The following is a 22,387-nucleotide window of genomic DNA, read 5'->3' as shown; positions in this document are numbered from 1 at the left end:
TACTATAATAGGTATTATTAATTAACCCTAAAACCACAAAGATGACATCTACCTATCCAGAGACGAGACGCATATATGTACGCATATATGCTGTCTCTACGGATCAACAACCAAACAATATGTTGGGTTTATTTTATTAAATAAAGGGAAGAACTTTCCACTAAACCCATTCCATGGCATAAGGTCGCAAATGGAAAGATTGCAAAATCAAAACAGGAAGAAGCTTCGGCACTCCTATGTCTTGTCTGCGATATCACTTCTATGGAAGCAGACGTTAAAGCACCAGGTAGTAGTAGTAGGGATACGAGTGGCGGGAATGATGTAGATCACACGGTCTCGTTGAGTCAAATGGGGTGGTTTCGATCCCCAGCTTGCACGTGACAAGGAGTAGGGTCGCCTGCCCGACCCCGTGAGATTTCTTTGGGTCCTCCGCGCCCCCAACCCCCGCTCCACAACGCGCAAGTGAATTATTGAACTAACATTGAACCATTATGTTAGTCCTAGTTTATGTCGAGTGGACACAATTATAATTTTGTACGTCGAGGTAAATAGATGAATCTTGATAAGAATTCTGAGAACATATTAAACCGAGTAACCCTTTCTACATATAATAAATTAAAATAATCATGTATTTAAAAAAAAAACCCAAAAAACTATTTCGTATATCGTGAAAAGGAATGCGAAAAGATAAGCCTTTTAATTTTTTCTTTATTAATTTATCAGTAAATTAAACACAGCAGTTTAATAAAAGAACCAAGACTTGAATCTTACATATATAAATTAAAATTATTAGATATTTATATAAAACCATTTTGTGCATCGCTTAATTTCACGAAAAGGAGTGCGTAGAAGATAAGTATTCTAATTTGTTATCTTTATTAATTTGTCGGTAAATTACATAAAGTACTCAGATTAAAGAACCCTTATCTTGAATTGCTGCATTGACGGGGGGATTCGAATTCGATATATCTCATTTCTAATTCCCACGCAACTCATAAAACAGTGGATGAGGTTTAAACGATAGGCCGCAGAAAACGGGTGAGTGGTCAAGTTGAGGAGCATACTGATGTAGTTTCAAAAACAAATAGCTCAGACTGTGCACACTCGTTGATAAAATGTGCTTTTCATGCCTGTAGAACTATTCCTTAATGATTACAAGATTTCACAATAATGCACAGCATCTTTAAAAGGCATTTTATGAAAGCGATATATGGATAACATTCCCTAGGTTTATTAACAGCACCGTTTCAATGAGGACACTCTCATCGTTACCATATAATAATGAACAGCCCCGGATGTTCTAAAACGGGCTAACATATCAATCATCTCTCACTTATAACTTAACCAATTCGTAACCGCCCCACTCCCTAGGATGAGAAAGTGCACAATTGGAAACAACCCCCCCCCCTACACACACACCTGAAATTCTGCCTCAGCCCTATCCATAGCCATAGCCCTCCCAAGCCCCACCCCAACGGTGATGTAGTGCTCGCTACAAATTGGTAACACTGGTGACTCCCACACTACTCACCAGCAATCTATTAATTCCTTTTTTATGTGGCCGAATTCTGTAGAGTTAATTGCCTCTAATCCAATAACATGTTTTTCTCTTTCATGCTCTGGAAACAAAAATTACCAGGATTTTTTTCTGTATTTGAAAAGGGAATTTATGTTAATTAAAGGAATTTCTGTAAATTACAGGAAAATCAAATACGAATAAAATTTTCCTGGTAATTTTTGTTTCCGGAACTTTTTACGTTTTTTCACGGATCTTTTGGTTACAGTGCACCACCATCGATGTTTTATCAGCACGAGATAAATTATATCCACATCAGCAGGTGCCCCCCCCCCCACTCACCAACAATCTATCCACCACCACCCATGTTTTATCAGCATCAGACAAACTATAATATCCCCACCAGCAGGTGGCCCCCACTCACCAACAATCTATCCACCACCACCCATGTTTTATCAACATCAGACAAACTATAATATCCCCTAATTCATAAATACAACAAGCTATTCTTCTTCAGAACTCTGATAAACTAGAAACAAATTCTAAGATAATCATCACCAACATAGCGGAACTATACGTCAAACTGTCAGTTTTAATGACAATCTTGGGAAAACAACCGCCTGCAGTTTTTAATTCGTTGTTTTGTTTGTGAATAACTTTGTCTTACAGACTTATGTATATTAAAGGAGCCGAGTCTGATTTTCACAACTTACTTGAAACGGAGCTTAAAGACCTACGTTTCTGAAAAAGACCATATTGTACCGTCAACGAGACGTTAGACCAAACTCTATAACCCATAGCATGCAAGATTCAGGCAAATAATCGCCATTGAATATCCACAAAAAAAAAACATCTGAAGAGACGACCTCTTGTTCATTTGTTATTCTCTCAATCTGACTAAAACACAGATCCTACTTCGTTTCGGTTTTTTTTTATAGTTCAAAATTTCGTTTTACTTGTCTTTACTACACTAGAAGAGGCCATCGAAGGTATAAAAATACGAAACGAAATATAGATCTGTATTTTAATCAGATTGTTATTCTCTTTGAAACGTGTTAACTGACATACAAAAAAGCTACAAATGAATAATTAGTTGGCGTTATCAGATGTCGAAACAGAAGGCAGTCATAAATACACCCTACAGTTTCTTTAGCATTTCTGTCAACAGTTAAACATCCTTCAGTTTTATTGTTTGAATTTGCTAAATAGTTATAAAGGCGTGAAGTAAAATACATCATTTAATGGTTTTTATTTAAATATGTTAAATAGTTAGACAAGCGTTAAGTACAATACGCCATTTAATTGTTTTTATTTCCACAGGAAACACGTCATCAAATTTAAAGTGTCTTTGAAGAATATAAAAATATAAAACAAAAAAACAACACTTGGTAATTGTAATGAATGGAGGTATAACGAACGCCCTTTGCATCAACTGGGCTAATGAAGACGAGCAGTGTGTGTGACAAAGTTATAGATTTCCCTAATTGTTGAACGCTATATAAGCAGGAGTTTACTAAGTCAGATTTGGAATAAAGCTCCTCCCGAATTATGTCTATTACACGTGTACATGTTCTTAATAAAGGTCTTATCATTATGCTGATCTCCTGTTATCTGTAGTGTTACATGTGATACGAGGTAAATTTTCACGGACAGTAGTGTTTCTGGCTATAATTATTCGACGCTCTCCTGTATTTTTTTTGTAGAAAAATAAACTTAAATTTTATTGTTTTATTGTTCTATTATACATAATACATCGTTTTATTGTTCTGTTGAACATAATGTATCATTTTATTGTTCTATTGTACATGGTGTACCGTGTTATTGTTCTGTTTAACATAATGCATCGTTTTATTGTTTCATTGTAAATAATAATATTGTTTTAATCTATTGTACATAATATATCGTTTTTATTGTTCCATTGTACATAAAGTATCGTTTTATTGTTCTGTTGTATATAATGTATCGTTTTATTGTTCTGTTGAACATAATGTATCGTAATATTGTTCTGTTGAACATAATGTATCGTTTTATTGTTCTATTGTACATAATTTATCGTTTTATTGTTCTATTATACCTAATGTATCGTTTCATTGTTCTGTTAAACATAATTTATCGTGTTATTGTTCTGTTGAACATAATGTATCGTTTTGTTGTTCTATTGTAAATAATAATATTGTTTTAATCTATTGTACATAATGTATCGTTTTTATTGTTCCGTTGTACATAATGTATCGTTTTATTGTTCTATTGTACATAATGTATCGTAATATTGTTCTGTTGAACATAATGTATCGTGTTATTGTTTCAATGTACATACTATATTCTTTTATTGTACATACTATATCCATTTATTGTTTTATTGTACAAGATATGTCCATTTATTGTATTGTACATTATGACCTGTTTTGTTTTTTCGTACATTGTATTATTCAATTGTTTTATTGTACTTCTACTTTTATTTCTTGTTATTGTACTTTTTTTTTTTTATTGTACTTTTATTTTTTTTATTGTACGTTTTTTTTGTTGTTGTTGTTTTATTGTAATTTGTAGATCGTTTTATCGTTTAAATATATGGTACATTATATTATTTAATTTTTTCTAATATATTGTAATATATAATGAAAATATATCATGTATCGTTTCATTGTTTAAAAGTAACGAGGCGCATTTGTCATTTGTCGCTAAAATCTGAACAGAACTGGACCATTATTGGATTGATATTCTTGTTAGAAATTGAACTGTCACAATAGTGTAGTTTGCAAGCGATTCTTATATATAGCTTAAAATGACGAAATAATTATGTCATATTTTAATTGTTATTTTGATTAACATTCCATTCTTCACTTTTTGTTTAATAGAACGGATTGTAACGTGAACGAAGTAACCAGTATTAAAGAATAATAATAAAATAAAAAAAAACATATTCAATATCCGGAGTTTTAGAGCGATAAATAACATACTGATCCCAGGGAAATCTTGATCAAAGCCGAGATCAACTTATGTAGTATTACGCACCCGGAAGTGGAGGATGAAGTTGAAGTGGTTACCCCACTCATACATTTGAACAATGGAATTCCATAAACCAGTCACGTAACTACATAAATCAAATCTAATGATATTTTCCGACCGTCTTAATATTTTGATATGAAACTTTCAAATCGGCTTGTTTGGGTTATTTTAGCACATATTGCTGTTGAATTTCTATATTTAAAGTCGTTTATTAATATTAATTTTACGACAGTTTACCGCCGACGCCAATAAATGTTGGCACACTGGTTCAGCTATATAAAGTAAGGAAGATCATAATTGAAAACTACGTGACAGTGATATTTTCAACTTGAAAGCCGGTACAAAAAATCTAATTCAACGATGAAAGTTGTTTCTTTATTGCTTACAACAGGACACGGCTTCTAGAAAGTGTGTGACCAATATTACTTGTTGAAACGATCAAATCTTATGTATTAAGTTACTTAGTCACATGCCTTTCTATCCAAACCATATATGGAGAGACTTAAATTCCAATTGTGAATGGGTAACAAAATGACCCTGCTGTCAAAACTTAGTTTTATGCTATTGCATATTGTAAACACGGTTTCTCATCCACTATATCGCTAATCTTAAGGTATTACACAATCTGATTGAAACACATATCCTACTTCGTTTCGTTTTTTATAGTTCAAAATTTCGTTTTATTTGTCTTTACTACACTAAGATGATGATGATGATGATGGTTAGTTGTATTTTACGTCCGCTTCCACCGAGGTGATATCGCACTAAGATCTGGTAGAGTTGTTATATAACCCGCGTTCTGGATGATGTGAGGGATTAGCCAATTGAATGGTCTGTTGCGGCGAGTTTTTGTCGTAACGTGCACGGATCTGTGGGTAATTAACTAGAAATATCAACGCTGATTGGTTAATCAAACTTCTGACGTCATAGGTCAAAAGCCGATCGTATGACCTCTGACGCGACCTTCCACAACAACCGGCCAGATCTTCATGTAGTAGAGGCCATCGAAAGTATAAAAAAACGAAACGAAATATAGATCTGTATTTTACTCAGACTGGATATTACAAATTATTACACAGTCCCCGTTCTATTTATGTAGAACTATCATTGCGTTTGTTGACAGTGACTCTCGTTTTTATATATTCTGAATACCACCACATACTACATCAACATTGTAAACAAATGAAATGAAATGAAATGGAGTTTAACGTCCTACTGTTCTGCTCCTAACCTGTGCTAATGAAGACGGGCATACGCCATACAGTGTGCTATGAGGGAAATTTTGCCCGGACAGCGGCACTACGGCCTACTCTTATACCGAATTCCAACTGCCAAGGGATCTTTTATGTGCACGCCAATGTGTACATGGGACCTCGGTTTTTCGTCCCATCCGAACGACTAGACAGCTTTCCTTGTCAGCCCCTCCGTCCTGCATCACTGACAAGGGAGAACCACGCCGGAAAATCTGGATGAACTTTCTCGGCCAATGCAGGGATCGAACACCCGACCTCCAGGTTAGCGAGCTAGCGTCTTACCCACTTAGCCACGTGATCCCCCATTGTAAACAAATCTGCCCAACACCAACTACGTCATTTCGTCACCGACATTATCAAAAATTCGCTTGTGCATAGGGGGAAACCCACGAGATTGGACAGTTCATTGTTACGTACAAGCTGGTTATCGAAACCACGCCACTTGTCTCATTGACAGGAGAGGGAGAAATGGGATTTAACGTCCACTCGACACAAACTAGGTCATTTCGGGACTAACATATGGTTCAATTTTATTTCAATAATGCGCTTGCGCGTAGGGGTCTTTAGCAGTGGGAGGAAACCAGAGGACCCGGAGAAAACCCACGAGGTTGGACAGGCGACCCTACTCCTTGTCACGTACAACCGGGGATTCGAAACCACGCCAGTTGATTCAATGACAGGCCGTATGATACAGCACGCACGTGCTAACCATTCGGCCATCCAACCCCCCTCTCATTGACAGACCTTGTGATATAAAGCGCACGCGTTAAAACATTCAGCCACTCGGCCAACCTATATTGTGAACAGCTAACATTATACTTCAATTACTGGTATCTGTAGAACTTAAAGTGCAGATAAATGATCTTAAGAAGATATTCCCATATGTTTGCTATGTTAAGTGTATTTTTGTCTGGCTACGTATGGTTCCAGATTCTTGTCTATTTTTTGTACTGAAATGGGGTTTATTTAATAAATAATTTTTATAATTATTTATTTTATAATTATTTATCTAAAAATTAATTTTTATAATTATTTATCTAAAAATTAATTTTTATAATTATTTATCTAAAAACTAATTTTTATAATTATTTATTTTATAATTATTTATCTAAAAATTAATTTTTATAATTATTTATCTAAAAATTAATTTTTATAATTATTTATCTAAAAACTAATTTTTATAATTATTTATCTAAAAATTAATTTTTATAATTTGATATTTAATAAATACTTTTTATAACTAGTTATTTAATAAATATTTTTTTATAATTCGTTATCTAATAAATACTTTTTTATGTTTTTTTTTTATTTGATGAATAATTTTTATATTCTTTATTTAATAAAGGATTTTCATTATTTTTTATTTAATAATTTATTTTTATAATTCCTTATTTAATAACTAATTTTAATTTTTTTTTCTATTCAATTAAAGATTTTATAATTCTCTATTTAATAAATGATATTTATAATTTAATAAATAATTTTATTTTTTTTTCTATTCAATTAAAGATTTTATAATTCTCTTTTTAATAAATGATATTTATAATTCTTTATTTAATAGATAAATTTTATCCCGTCTTCATTAGCCCAGTCGGAGCAGAACAGTAGAACGTTAAAGCCCATTTAATTTAATTTCATTTCATTCAAATAATTTCTATAATTATTTATCTAATAAATAACTTTTGTAATTCTTTATTTGATACATAAATTTTATAATGTTTGTAATTCTTGAATATATATTATTTTTATACTTCTTTATTTAATAATGGGTTAATGAAGAGGGATATACCCAACACAGTGTGGTATGAGGGAAATTCTGCCCGGACAGCGGCACTACGCTCTACTCGAATTCCAGCTGACAGGGGGCTTTTACGAACACCCCAATGTGTACACGGGACCTCAGTGTTTCGTCCCATTCGAATAACTAAAGACGACACGATCAACGGGTAACAAATTCTTTCCAGACGGCAGATAGTCCCACGAGCACGTAAATCGGCCTGTTTTCGGCAACCAGTAGCTGTCAAATTACTTGTTCGCCTATATTTCGGGAGGCATTCACCGCCTAAGTTACTCGGACAACGAGGTGGACACAAGGCGAATGTCTGTGCCCAAAAAGTCGTCTGAAACTTAATTCACGCATGCGATCATAAATATACGAGCGATAATAATATTATTCAACATGTTTAATATTGGCAAATGGTGTCGGAAGAAACTCGGGCGAATGTTGCAGGTCCAGAAAAACTGAGCGAAATTCGCCCGAGAGATTCGCTGTAAAATTTCGCCCTTGTGTGCCCTAGCTATAAACTCAATAGTGGATGCATGAGTCATATTAAAGTTGAAACCGAATCTCTGCTACTTAAACCCATCATGTCGACATGTTCAAAACTGTTAGGTTTTTTTTTCAAATATTTGTTTGTTTTTACCCAATAATGATATTCCCGCATTGGCATCACTCCAGTTCTCTAAACACCAACATAAAACAAAAACAATGTAAAATAACTGTTGAATTTCATGGTGAACGCTAAAACCTCTCTGTAAATTTGGATGTGGTATGTTTTACTTCAAACCCTGAATCTTTCTCCGTTCGAATATTATCTTTTCCGTTTGCATTTTGTTAATTCTACGGTATGTCTCCATCGGTTCCATCCCGCCTCTGGCAAACAACATTTCAGATGGATACCAGAATCTTGTTCCCTAATCTTTTTTTTCCGTATTCAAAATGGCGTATCTCCGTTAGTATTTGAGGTATCAAGTTGAAATTTGACATGAATGTGGCGGCTTCCGAAAACTTCCGGAAATTACCGAGGCCTTCCGATTTTTCCCGAACATGAATAGTTCTCTTCACTTTAAAAATAGACCAAAAATGACATATAATGGTGGTGTTAGCCCCAGAAATTATCTTTCATTTTCAGAAACCCTGTTTGATTGCATTTTGAACCGTTTTGATTTTACAAGAAAAAAACCAAAACAAAAAACAAAAAGCTCAAACCGATATTCAACCGCCATTTTGTTTTGAACCTACTCCAAATGGCAACAATTCTTAGGGAGCCAATTTTTGAATTTCGATTTTACTTACGGTTTAACTTTGAATTTTTCTCGACTTTTGACCTACTGTCTGGTGACCTAACCGTTCAATGACCTTGGCCTTTGCATATATGACGACCCTGACGTCTACTAACAACTAATATCAAAATGTTTGGTGTTGAAGTATGACTTCCGGTTTTATAAATAACAGTACCGAAAAACGTCAGTACTCCATCGGAGTTCTAGTTATATTTCTATTTGTATGAGGGGATCACGTGGTTAAGTGGGTAAGACGCTAGCTCGCTAGCCTGGAGGTCGGGTGTTCAATCCCCGCATTGGCCGAGAAAGTTCATCCAGATTTTCCGGCGTGGTTCTCCCTTGTCAGTGATGCAGGACGGAGGAGCTGACAAGGAAAGCTGTCTAGTCGTTCGGATGGGACGAAAAACCGAGGTCCCGTGTACACATTGGCGTGCACGTAAAAGATCCCTTGGCAGTTGGAATTCGATATAAGAGTAGGCCGTAGTGCCGCTGTCCGGGCAAAATTTCCCCCATAGCACACTGTATGGCGTATGCCCGTCTTCATTAGCCCAGGTTAGGAGCAGAACAGTAGGACGTTAAACTCCATTTCATTTCATTTTCATTTCATTTCATTTTATTTGTATGAGTGTGTTTAATGAAATCTTATTTCTTATTTACGGTATTGTTTTGTCTTATTTTATGTTTGTTTAAATAGTATTTTCTAATTTTAAATGTTTTTGTCTTTAAATTTTATTTTCTAATTTTAAATGTTTTTGTCTTTAAATTTTATTTTCTGAATGTGTGTGTGTATTTAAATTTCATTTTTTAAAATTATCTATGTGTGTTTAAATTGGGTGTCATTTAGTCTGTATTCTTGTTGTTGTTTATTACAGATTTAACGTCCAATACATTACACATGATATCACAGACAGGTTGATTTAATTAAATTATTTACATATGAAGGCGTAATTAACAAAATGGGTATAGCATAAAAAAGGTCGTGTGACTTTGAAATACGGTGTTAATAGAAAGGGTGTGTCACCTTCTGACTTCGTCATGATAAAGTCAAGTAAATATAGGAGATCCAGCTGATTGATGCTAGATACTCTGTATAAAAACTCGTTTTAAACCCAGTGAACATTGGCAACCATTATCAACAATTAATGTTACTATATGAAACTTGGTGTAGTCCAGTTCATTTAACGCCAATACAATGTTTTGGAGTCTTATTCTTAGAGTATTCTTTAAAACGAGGTCTATGGACGCCATTAAAGAATTTTTATCTTTTGTTTGGCATTTGATGAAATGTCCTTACCTGGTTTCAATTTCTTGATCAATTTTGGCGTAGGCTTCGGTTTTGTAGTCGTTAGTGGTGGCGTTGTCGTTGTCGTGGTCGGTTCCGGGGTTGTCGTTGTCGGTTCCGTTGTTGTTGTAGTCGGCTCCGGTGTTGTTGTAGTCGGTTTTGGCGTTGTTGTAGTCGGTTTCGGCGTTGTTGTAGTCGGTTTTGGCGTTGTTGTAGTCGGTTTCGGTGTCGTTGTTGTTGGTTTCGGCGTCGTTGTAGTCGGTTTCGGCGTCGTTTCAACTATAACAAATAAGAAAATAAACAGAACTAAATTATGAATTGAAAATGCAAATTTAATATTGCGCTCACAATGAAATGAAATGAAATATCCCGTCAACACAAATAACATGGGGGGGGGGGGGAGGGAGTGCCAGGACAGTGGCGTGTCGACCCTAGTGTTCTTTGAGTTCCAAAAGCCAAGTTCGTTTTACGTTCACACTAATCTGAGCTTTTTTTGAAGATTCAAATGCACGAAAGGAAACCATAGACAAAATACAATACGATCTCAAAAACATTAACTGTCTCTTGTTCGGGTTCACAACCCACTGTACCGTTGTAAACAGCAATATTTTTAATCAAGTCTACAAGTTTATTGACATGTCAAACAGATTTTAATCTTGCTCATTAACAGTTTTAATTTACAATATAAGTTTTAAATTTACGTGATGATGTAACCTATGATATATATTGTACATTGTCATCCGTATCATCATATGTATTTACATATATTTATGTATGTATTTGCCATTTTAACTGTGTATATACACCCCTTTTGTTCCTTTGTTTTAATATTATGTATTTATATTATCTAGGGAGAGGGATTTTACATAGGCTAAGTCTGTTCCCCAATCGCATTCAGACATCCTGAAGAAAATATTGTTTATAAAAAAAAAAAAATGTGACACCAGCACTGATTAATTATTGTTAAATTGTTTTGGTTAATTTTAACATAAATTACTAACATGTACATCATTCAGTATTCTAGGTTGTATTCCTTTTCTCGGGCAGTCATTCTGATAAGTGCCGGTTTTAGATGAAGAGAGACCATATGCCATTCCAGATATTCCACATACTAAACTTAGGCTGTCTGCGTACAGTTAGCTCCGCTTGAAAACAGACACTAAGCTAGTTGATCGACATTTTAAGTCCTAAATCGGCAAGTGTATGTCAGATGTGAAACGGGGTAGAACAACATTACAAACCAATATACTAATTTTTGGATATGGTGGCCATTCAGGTCTGAGATTTATTCTCGAAGTATGAAGTAGATGGACCTCTGTGTGCAGAATGATGAAGCCCCTCCCCTCCTTTAATGCTAACTAATAATATAAGACACATACAATGCCGAATTAAGACGAAGAGAGACTCCAGCCTATTGGTCCCTGTTAATCCACCACCTTCACGACCAAAAAATTACAATTCACCACCCTCACGGCCAGAGGAATACAATCCACCAACCTCATGACTATAAAAACAACTGAGCAAATCTGGGGATGATGACTATAATTCCTGTACGAAATGCTTATGACATTTTAAAAAATATTATACACCTTGGCTGCAGGTCCTTAGAACTCGAGGCCCTATGCTTTAGTCTGGCAAACCTAAGGGTTAATCTTGTATTTTGCGGCATTAAATAGTTTCAAGGCTAATTCCACCGTTTATCTAGAAGATTAAAGCTTCTATATGACTTGTTCGCTAGGTGGATTTCTGTACGTTTATCGGTGAGCGATAACCTTTTTTTAATTCATCAACACAAAATGCGGGGGAGCTCAATATCTAATTAATGTGGGAATATACCTCAAGAAATTTTGTATTTATATATGATAATGTTTGTTGTGTGTATATATATATCTACAAGCACCTGTTTATAAAGTGTTTAATCTTATCAGGCTGTTATTGTGATAACTAGGTGATAATAATATCTCTCTTCTACACCAAGCTTTGTTGATTGTCTGGAATCATTATCACCAGACCTGTCGCTAGGTCGTTAGATCTTACAATAACAGTACGATTTCACCAGGGAGTCGCGCTGCTGGTTCAACAACCAGGACGTCCCGGGTTCGATCCCGGTTAGAAAGAGAGAAATGGGATTTAACGTCCACTTGACACAAACCAGGCCATTTCCAGACTAAAACATGGTTCAACTTCATTCCAACAATTTGCTTGCGCGTAGGGGTCTTTAGCAGTAGGAGGAAACCGGAGGTTGGACAGTCGACCCTACTCCTTGTCACGTGTAAGCGGGAAATCTATATAAAATTGAATCAGTAACAGGTCTTACGAGTATGATGCAACGTGCACACGTTTATCATCTCCTAACCCTCGTTCTCGGTTTTTTGTCTCATCCCAACGACTAGGCAGCTGTCCGTGTCAGGCCCTCCGTCCCGCACCACTGAAAAGGGGAAACCACGTCGGAAAATCCCGATGAACCTTTTCTCGGCCAATGCAGGGATCGAACACGCGATCTCCGGGCTAGCGAGCCAGCGTCTCACCTACTTAGCTATCTTGGACGTAAAGGAGTCCTCGTCAGGAGGAATTCGTGATTAGTGGGTGGAATCATTTAATTCGTTAAACCCTATTTCATTTTATTTAACGAATCTAGATAATTCCACTGCCGCTAGGACCTCTCGACACGAACCCTGCATCACCACCATAAAACAACATAATATAGATTGTATTATTTCATTAATATTGTCTAGGATTAATAAGTTTCAAGGACTATCAAATTTTGTAAGGTTAAAGCAAACTCAACCGACTGTCAATAAACCCATATGTTTGCAAATGAATAATATAATACGAATGAATTTGAAACGATAAGTCGAAAACGTTCGTCCAGAATAATAGCCTAATCTTTAAATGGCATTTAACGATTCGGAAACACGTTAACACATTTTTTATTGCAAACAATCACTGGTTTTAGTCTAAAAGTACGACGTTTCGAGGGGGGTTGGGTGGCCGAATGGTTAGCACGTGCTTGCTGTATCATACGGCCTGTCATTGAGTCAACTGGCGTGGTTTCGAATCCCCGGTTGTACGTGACAAGGAGTAGGGTCGCCTGTCCAACCTCGTGGGTTTTCTCCGGGTCCTCCGGTTTCCTCCCACTGCTAAAGACCCCTACGCGCAAGCGAATTATAGAAATAAAATTGGACCATATGTTAGTCCCGAAATGACCTAGTTTGTGTCGAGTGGACGTTAAACCCCATTTCTCTCTCTCTCACGACGTTTCGACAAGTATCCTCTTATCGCTCTCAAGCACAAATACATTTAGTAAACTTGAGGCCATTATTTAAATTTACTACATGCCATTGTGCTTGATAACGATAAGGGGGTGCTTTATGGGTAGTATATGACAGAACCACTGAAGTAATATAAAGCGATCGAGTGGAGGCAGGTAAATCAAGTTTAAAAATACATTATGCAAGATTTAGATACCGAGCTGACAGTTCTCGTTATAATAATTTAAACCTAGATAATGAAAAGGGAATGTAATCAAAATTTCTATTAAATTACTTCCTTCTTAAGGAGTTATGGCCGTTTGAAGAACAGTCGCGATTGACATTGCTACCTTTGTTACGATAGTAAACAAAGTCTTGATTATCCATTTTCTAATTTAATTATTAACTGGCAATTGTTTTTAAATCCGTTAGAGAGACGATTATGGTCCTGGCAAGTAAAAAAATGTTCAATTAATGATTTATATAACATTTGAGGCCAAACGAAAGATCTCCATTAGTTGTTACATAATGTATCTTTAAGCAGGTATCCCAATGCGCCAATGGCAATAGTTGAACATAAAGCGAGTTGTCGAGGAGTCGAGGTGTAAGAAAGTTCAACTATCACTTACGGTAATTCTATATATATTATTATATATATATTTGTGACTGTCGTTTGTCTGTCTGTCTGTCTGTCTGTTCGGGGTTGGCGGCTACACTAGGTCTGCCCCGAGTCTGAAATTTGGGGTATAGGGGTAGCTCGGACCGGGGAGTAGCATAGTTCAGGTGGCGTTAGTCTACCACTTCCGGTTTCGGAGTTATGACCCCCGAGCGAAGCCGGTCTGTTCGGGGTTGGCGGCTACACTAGGTCTGCCCCGAGTCTGAAATTTGGGGTATAGGGGTAGCTCGGACCGGGGAGTAACATAGGCCAGGTGGCGTTAGTCTACCACTTCCGGTTTCGGGGTTATGACCCCCGAGCGAAGCCGGGCATTCTTCTAGTTGTATATAAACTAAGTTTGTTTTCTTGCATGAAGTGTAGACGTAAGAGAGAGAGAGAGAGAGAGAGAGAGAGAGAGAGAGAGACTCGACACAAACTAGGTCACTTCGGGGGACTGACATATGGTTCTATTTTATTTCAGGGTTAGGGTTAGGGTTTGGATTAGCGCTAGCCCTGTTTACACCTCGTGATCTTTGGCCAAACTCTTGAAGTTGGTCTTATCGAATAGGTCTAACACTGGAACTGTGCAGCGAAATTCATTTGATTTAGTATTTATTGTTTATTTCTTGAAATGAAATAAAATGAAATGAAATAGGGTTTAACGTCCTACTGTTCTGCTCCGACTGGGCTAATAAAGATAGGCATAGGCCTACGCCATACAGTAGTGTGCTACGAATATTGACGGACAGCGGTGTTAAGTCCTACTCTTATATCGAATTCCAACTGCCAAGGGATCTTTTACGTGCACACCAAGGTGTACACGGCATCTCTGTTTTTCATCTCATCCGAACGACCAGACAGCTGTCCTTGTCAGGCCCTCCGTCCTGTACACCCGACAAGGGGAAACCACGCCGGAAAAATCCCGAGAACTTTCCCAGCCAACACCGGAAGCGAACCTTTCTTAAAATGTCTGTGTAGCTTGTCTTGTCTGATTTGTTTTGTTTTGTTTGTAGGGTGATCCTTCTGCGCTTGCTGTTCAGGTGCGTATCAATATGAAATGAAATGGGGTTTAACGTCCTACTGTTCTGCTCCGAACTGGGCTAATGAAGACAGGCTATGAGGGAAATTTTGCCCCGACAGCGGCACCACAGCCTACTCTTATATCGAATTCCAACTGTCAGGGGATCTTTTACGTGCACGCCAATGTGTACACGGGACTTCAGTTTTCCGTCCCATCCTACCGACTAGACAGCTGTCCTTTTCAGGCAGTCCGTCCTGCAGCAATGACAAGGGGAACCACGCTGGAACGTCTGGATGAACTTTCTCGACCAATGCAGGGATCGAACACCCGATCTCCAGGATAGCGAGCCACCGTCTTATCCACTTACCCACCGTAACCCCTCGGATCAATATGACGCTGGGAGAAAATAATAATAGGTTCAATTCTTGACATTCTAACCCAGTTTTAGTACACATGAACTGATAAATACTAGAACGCATGTACCAAAATAAACTAGAACAATGTAGATAAAATCTTTTGTTTCAAGGGAAAATAAATTAATTTTGAACGCCTTGACTGACACGTGATTATCTAACAAGTCATCTGATCGTTCAGAAGATTTTTCCATTTGATTTGATTTCATGTTAAACAGGCGTTTAGTCAAACAATTCGAGTTAGCGTCATATAATAATGTAGTTTAGTATATCGGATATAGCATCACTGACAGGTTAATCTACTAATAAAAATAAAGAAGATTTATGTGAACGTACCTTCGACCTGGCCGTTGGAAGAGTCGACGTCGGTTGTCTGGGGTAAGAAAGATCGGGCGCCACTTTTAGATCTAAACACGACTTTGCGAGCAAAGCGCAGGGCATTTCCCGTGTTGGTTCTGTAGCCGTGAGAGAACACATTATCCCAGTCGGAGCAGAACAGTAGGACGTTAAACCCATTTCATTTCATTTCGGTGAACCGTCAATTTTTTGGGCAATGTATTTACGTTTTCAGGCACATACCTCAGAGAAATATAACTGTGAAATGAAATCTCTAGCTGTTTACGTTTTGTATACTACTCTCGTCAAAAGGCAACACCTAATAACTCACTTTTTTTTTTATCAAAATTGAGTTAGGACCAAATTTGTAGTTACTAGGGTATGTGCTTCCTGTTGTTGTACTAGATATTCCAATCTTTTGATTTTGTATGCAGTTACACCCATGACACAACCTAGCAACTTCCTTCATTTGCCTAGTATGCCACAGAAAAACCTAGTAACTCAATAGTCAAATCAATGGATAAGCTGGGGTTTAATATTCATTCATTACGTTTTCCTTTGTTTTCTTAAAATAAGAAAAAAGTGAGTTACTGGGTGTTGCCTTTTGACGGAAAACTAAAATACTGATGCGGAGCTTTGTGGAAAACTCGCTTTAGTCAATGATTGGTTTATTTTCAAAATTCGGGTGAAAAATAATATTTTCAGGCAAATAGATAGAGAGAGAGAGAAATGGGGTTTAACGTCCACTCGACACAAACTAGGTTATTTCGGGACTAACACATGGTTCAATTTTATTTCAATAATTCGCTTGCGCGTAGGGGTCTTTAGCTGTGGGAGGAAACCGGAGGACCCGGAGAAAACCCACGAGGTTGGACAGGCGACCCTGCTCCTTGTCACGAACAACCGGGGAATCGAAACCCCGCCAGTTGACTCAATGACAGACCTTATGATACAGCGCGCGCGTGCTAACCATTCGGCCATCCAACCCCCCAGCTATATCAGATAGAGTATCACTGACAGGTTAATTTATTAAGAAAAGTAAATATTTATGTGAACGTACCTTCGACCTGACAGGCCTTTAGTGCTAAACGATCCTGAATATCCTCCAGTTTATCAAAATTATCAACCATCACTGTATAATCCTCAGACGGGCGTGATCCGATTCCCTTTAATTCTCGCTCATTGATCCGTACACCCACACCAATTGCAAACACCTTGACTCCATGATCCCGTAGTTTCCTGGCTTCCATTAAAGTAAGACGGCTGTTGGAAGAGCCACCGTCGGTTGTCAAAATAACAATCTGGGGTAAGAAAGATCGGGCGCCATTTTTAGATCGAAACACGACTTTGCGAGCAAAGCGCAGGGCATTTCCGGTGTCGGTTCTGTAGCCGTAAGAGTACACAATATCCCGAATAGCCTGTAATACCGACTTTTTATCTGTATGGGTATTTAACAGGAATTCTTTGCGGTATCCCCGGGAGAAAGTTGCAGCCCCAACTCGTGTTTTGTTGACACCAATATCGAAGGTTGAAACCAGGTTCGCCACAAACTGCAGCTGTTTGACGAAGTTCGGTTTCCAGATACTTCCCGAATCATCGATAAGAAACACAACATCAGCAGTTAGACCACAATCTTTTGTACCACCTGAAATTTATGAAAAATAAACATAGATGAATCGTGTATTAGAACTCGAATATAGACGAATCCATGTATTACAACTCAAATATAGATGAATACGTGTATTACAACTCAAATATAGATGAATCCATGTATTAGAACTCAAATATAAATGAATATATGTATTAGAACTCGACTTTCAAATAGTGAATGTATAAGAACTTAGCTATGTAAAAACTTTGCAATGTCTTACAATCATAGCTAAATATTTAAATTGATAAAAAAAATTCGTACTGTGTTAAAAACTGACCTATTTGTTTAAAATATAAAAGCTTCGCAATATGTTAAAATGGTAGCTAAGTGTTTAAAATGTATGAAACTAAGCTAAGTGTATTAAATGTATAAAACTAAGCTAAGTGTATTGAATGTATGAAACTAAGCTAAGTGTATTGAATGTATGAAACTAAGCTAAGTGTATTGAATGTATGAAACTAAGCTAAGTGTATTGAATGTATGAAACTAAGCTAAGTGTATTGAATGTATGAAACTAAGCTAAGTGTATTGAATGTATGAAACTAAGCTAAGTGTATTGAATGTGTGAAACTAATCTAAGTGTTTAAAATGTATGAAACTAAGCTAAGTGTTTAACATGTAAAAAAATCGCAAGGTGTTATAAGTATAGCTAAGTGTTTAGAATGATACAAACCTTGCACTAAAAATAGCTAAGTGTTTAAACTGTCTAAAACTCCCAAACTTAGCTAAGTGTTTGAAATAATGTAAACATATCGCGATGTATTAAACACTCATCTCAATCAAAGAGAGAGAGAGAGAGAGAGAGAGAGAGAGAAAGAGAGAGAGGGATGTTTAAAGTCTACTCGCCATTCCGGGACTAACATATTGTTCAATTATATTTTAATAATTCGCTTGTGAGAGGAAGTGTGAGGACTTGGAGAAACCCCACGAGGTTAGACAGGCGACCATACTTCTTTTCATGTACATGCGGAGAATCTCTACTTGAACCAATCACAGACCCTATGATTCCACGCGCACGTGTTAAACCACTAGGCCACCCAAAGATGTTTGTCTCGAATTGACCTTGGTTGTATTGAGTGGACGTTACCCCCCCCCCCTCTCTCTCTCTCTCTTGTCGAATGTTGACAAATTGAAAGGAATTAGAACATCAAAACAATAGTTTCAATTGCTTAAATGATGTTCAGAGATTTTAATGGAAGAAATAAAGTAATAAGAAACAAAAGAAGTTTTTCGCAGCTCGTACCCTAGGGTGTATTTCAAATGAACAAATCTGATTTATTATTTTATTATATTGTTTCAACAGATGCTTAACATTCCGGCTGTTTATCAGTTCTAGAGTTTTTTTAAAAGTCTATTTTCACTTCATTTGGCGTACTTAAATCTAAAAAAATAACTAGCATGTGGCAAATCTATTCATTAGAATAGCATTGAATCAAATGAAATAGTCTACTGTTCTGCTCCAACTGGGCTAATGAAGACGGGCAAACGCCATACAGTGTGTTATGAGGGAAAATGTGCCCGGACAGCGGCGCTACGGGTTATTCTTTATTCGAATTCCATCTGCCGAGGGATCCATTTACGTGCACGCCAATGTGTACACAGGACCTCGTTTTTTTGTTCCATCCGAACGACTATACTTTGTCCCTTGCCAATAGACTAGAATGGAATGGGGTTTAACGTCTCGTCGACACAATACTTAGGTTATTTAATACTAACAAATGATTTTCATTTAAAGTTGCAATTGCAAATTTTCAAGTTATATTTTTAAAATGTATTAAAATAAAGCCTTAAAATAGATGGTATCCATAAACAGTCCTACCTTGTTAAAGAATAATCCTATTAATCCTATAATTCGCTATTGCCAGCTGAGAAATTGGCAAAAATATCATTTCTATTAACTTCAAATTCCAACGTTGGAAAATGGCTGCCCCATGTTGTCAATAGCAAAACGGGAGGTAATTATGTTGTTATTTCCTGTGTCATAGATTTTTAAGGGTGGGAAATAATGCCCATGATCGTATAATAGTGATTTGATAACCTATTGAGCAAAAGACAGAAATAATTATGTTTTGACTTTCTTAGAAAATTTGAAATTCTCGCTTTAATTCTTTGCCATTAAAGATACATAGTTAACAACTAGAAAATTAAAAGGGAATATGTTGAAAATTTCAATCAAGTTACTTTATTTTGAGCCGAGTTATCGCCGATGCAATTATAGTGTAGCCTCGATTATCATTGCTACCGTTGTTACGATGATGAACAAAGTCTCGATTATCCCAATCTGATTAAAACACAGATCCTATTTCGTTTCGTTTTTATAGTTCACAATTTCGTTTTACTTGTCTTTACTACACTAGTAAAGAGTTGTTATCGTTGAAGTGTTCTGAATGATGTGAGCTATTAGCCAATGAAACGGTCTGTTACGGCGAGCTTTAGGCGTGTTTTACATGGAACTATGTGTAATCCATTAGTAACATCAATGCTGATTGGTTAATCAAATGTCTGACGTCATAGGGTCAAAAGTCGCTCGTATGACCTCTGACGCGACCTATCGCTACAACCGGCCAGATCTTCATGTAGTGGAGGGACATCGAAAAAAAAGTATAAAAAAAAAAACAAAACGAAATAATAGATCTGTATTTTAATGAGATTGCGATTATCCATTTTCACTTTAAAGTAGCGAAGTCTCTAACTCAATATCATCCAAAATCTTCAACATTGAAAACACGATTTATTTGTCAAATTAAATCAACATTCATGTTGTGATCTTACCGGAAAAAGATGGGCTTTTGATATCCAATATTTAAGACAAAATAAACATTTTCACTTTAAAGTAGCGAAGTCTCTAACTCAATATCATCCAAAATCTTCAACATTGAAAACACGATTTATTTGTCAAATTAAATCAACATTCATGTTGTGATCTTACCGGAAAAAGATGGGCTTTTGATATCCAATATTTAAGACAAAATAAACATTTTACCATTGGTACACGAATCGTGTACCATAATGCGCTTCAGCCCCAGTTGTATCAAGAGACTCGAAGGACGAGGCTAGACACATTGCACCAAATCAAACGGCGTATGTAGACTGGAATAACCAGACGCTAGAAATTTGCACTCGCTTGAGACTGCTGGCTTATTTCGCCGAACATAACTGATTTGAAATTGGAGTAAAAACGGAAACCATTGAATGTAAATCAGTTTATATACATTCATATTACAGTATTATATGCGTTGCGACCCACTTTTGTGAATTTCTAGGTCCCAAATGTTAGCGATTTAGCTCCTTTAAATCATCAATCGCCAATCGTATTGTAAATCTAGAGTATCCAATGGCAACGAGAGTTGATTATTATCTTGGTAAGTTAATTAATATCAATTAATAATTTATATAACATTTAAGGCCTAAGGAAAGGTGTGTAATAGGCGGATTTAGCTCTTGGATGTTTAAATAGTTACGCTTGTAAAAGAATTTGTACTACTTTTCTTAACCATTGTAGACGGACATACACCATTGGGGGAAATTTTATCTAGCTGCTGCGGCGTTTCCGCCTACTCTTCCTCAAATTCTAACTGCCAAGGATTCTTTTACGTGCACTATCAAGGAAGTTCCGTTTTCAATCCCGGTTTTGGTCGGAAACGACAATTCTCCAGTGTAGTTTGAAAAGAAACGTCATCCAATCGTTCGTTTGGGTGAGACGAAAAATCGAGACCATGCGTTTACATCTCAAAATGCCACTGCCCGGGCAAAATGTCCCTCATAGCACACCTCATAGCGTATACCCGTCTTCATCATCCCGGTTGATGCAGAACAGAAGGTTCGTTAAACCCCATTTTAATTGATATGAATGAATGATATTCTCGACAAATTTCACCTGACACCTGCAAATCAGACTGGACTTTAAGGTCAATATTTGACATTTAAATACACAATTATTCTCATGAATAAATATGACCATTGACAACCCACTCGAGCTTAGTTTTGTTACGTAGAGTTGTTTATGATTTGATTTTTTTGGGTTTATTTTAGAAATGAAATGAAATGAAATGGGGTTTAACGTCCTACTGTTCTGCACCGAATTGGGCTAAAGAATTGGGCATACGCCATACCGTGTGCTATGAGGGGACATTTTGACCGGACAGCGGCACTACGGCCTACTCTAATATCGAATTCCAACTGTTAAGGGATCTTTTACGAGCACACCAATGTGTACAAGGGATCATCCGAATGACTAAGCAAGACACGAAATGAAATGGGGTTTATCGTCCTACTCTTCTGCTCCGAATTGGGCTAGCGAAGATTGGTATACGCCATACCGGAATTGACCGGGCACAAGTTTATTTTATGTAAAAAGAAAACGGCAAACTCACCTTCAATTTGCTCTAACTGAAAAGAAAAAGATGAATAATATACTTTCAAATATACTTTTATCTCGAGCATGTAAATTGAAATACAACGACCCAATACTTGGTGAGAGAGAGAAAAATGAGGTTTAACGTCCACTCGACACAAACCAGGTCATTTCGGGATCAACACATGGGTCTTTAGCAGTGGGAGGAAACAGGGGGACCAGGAGAAAACCCACGAGGTTGGACAGACGAGGGCTATACTCCTTGTCACTTACAATCGGGGAATCGAAACCACGCCAGTTGACTCAATGACAGACCTTATGATACAGCATGCACGTGTTAGCCATTCGGCCATCCAACCCCCACCCATCCCTCCCTATACTTAGTGAAAATGGCCTTTTAAGAAAATTAATTTATTTTGATTATGATTTAAAATGGGTTAAAAGACACAACCATAAATAAAAAGCAATGGGGGAAAAAGGTTAGACCTACGTTTTGACAATGTCGAGATACAACCCGTCCTTTTGAATAGAATTATTTTGTACAATCCAAAGTGTTTTCCAAAATGATCGAAATAACCACAAA

The 22,387-nt window shown here is 36.8% G+C and overlaps 1 protein-coding gene across 2 annotated transcripts in view; it reads right to left on the bottom strand.

Annotated features, from left to right (window-relative positions):
- The window catches only part of LOC126812226 (collagen alpha-1(XII) chain), a 42,737-nt gene that overhangs the window by 18,742 nt on the left and 1,608 nt on the right, over positions 1 to 22,387 (bottom strand). For both annotated transcript variants that reach the window (XM_050538507.2, XM_050538506.2), the window contains exons 2-4: positions 21,824 to 21,839; positions 16,860 to 17,444; positions 10,136 to 10,402 (exon numbers count right to left, since the gene is read on the bottom strand). In XM_050538507.2, the coding sequence (XP_050394464.1) occupies positions 10,136 to 10,402; positions 16,860 to 17,444; positions 21,824 to 21,839 (868 nt within the window). The remainder of the gene's footprint in view (positions 1 to 10,135; positions 10,403 to 16,859; positions 17,445 to 21,823; positions 21,840 to 22,387) is intronic.

Source organism: Patella vulgata, chromosome 2, assembly GCF_932274485.2.
Source record: "Patella vulgata chromosome 2, xgPatVulg1.2, whole genome shotgun sequence".
In the NCBI taxonomy this organism is placed as follows: Eukaryota; Metazoa; Mollusca; class Gastropoda; family Patellidae; genus Patella; species Patella vulgata.
The sequence above is the reverse complement of the archived record's forward strand: the minus strand, read 5'-3'. Positions and strand labels throughout refer to the sequence as shown.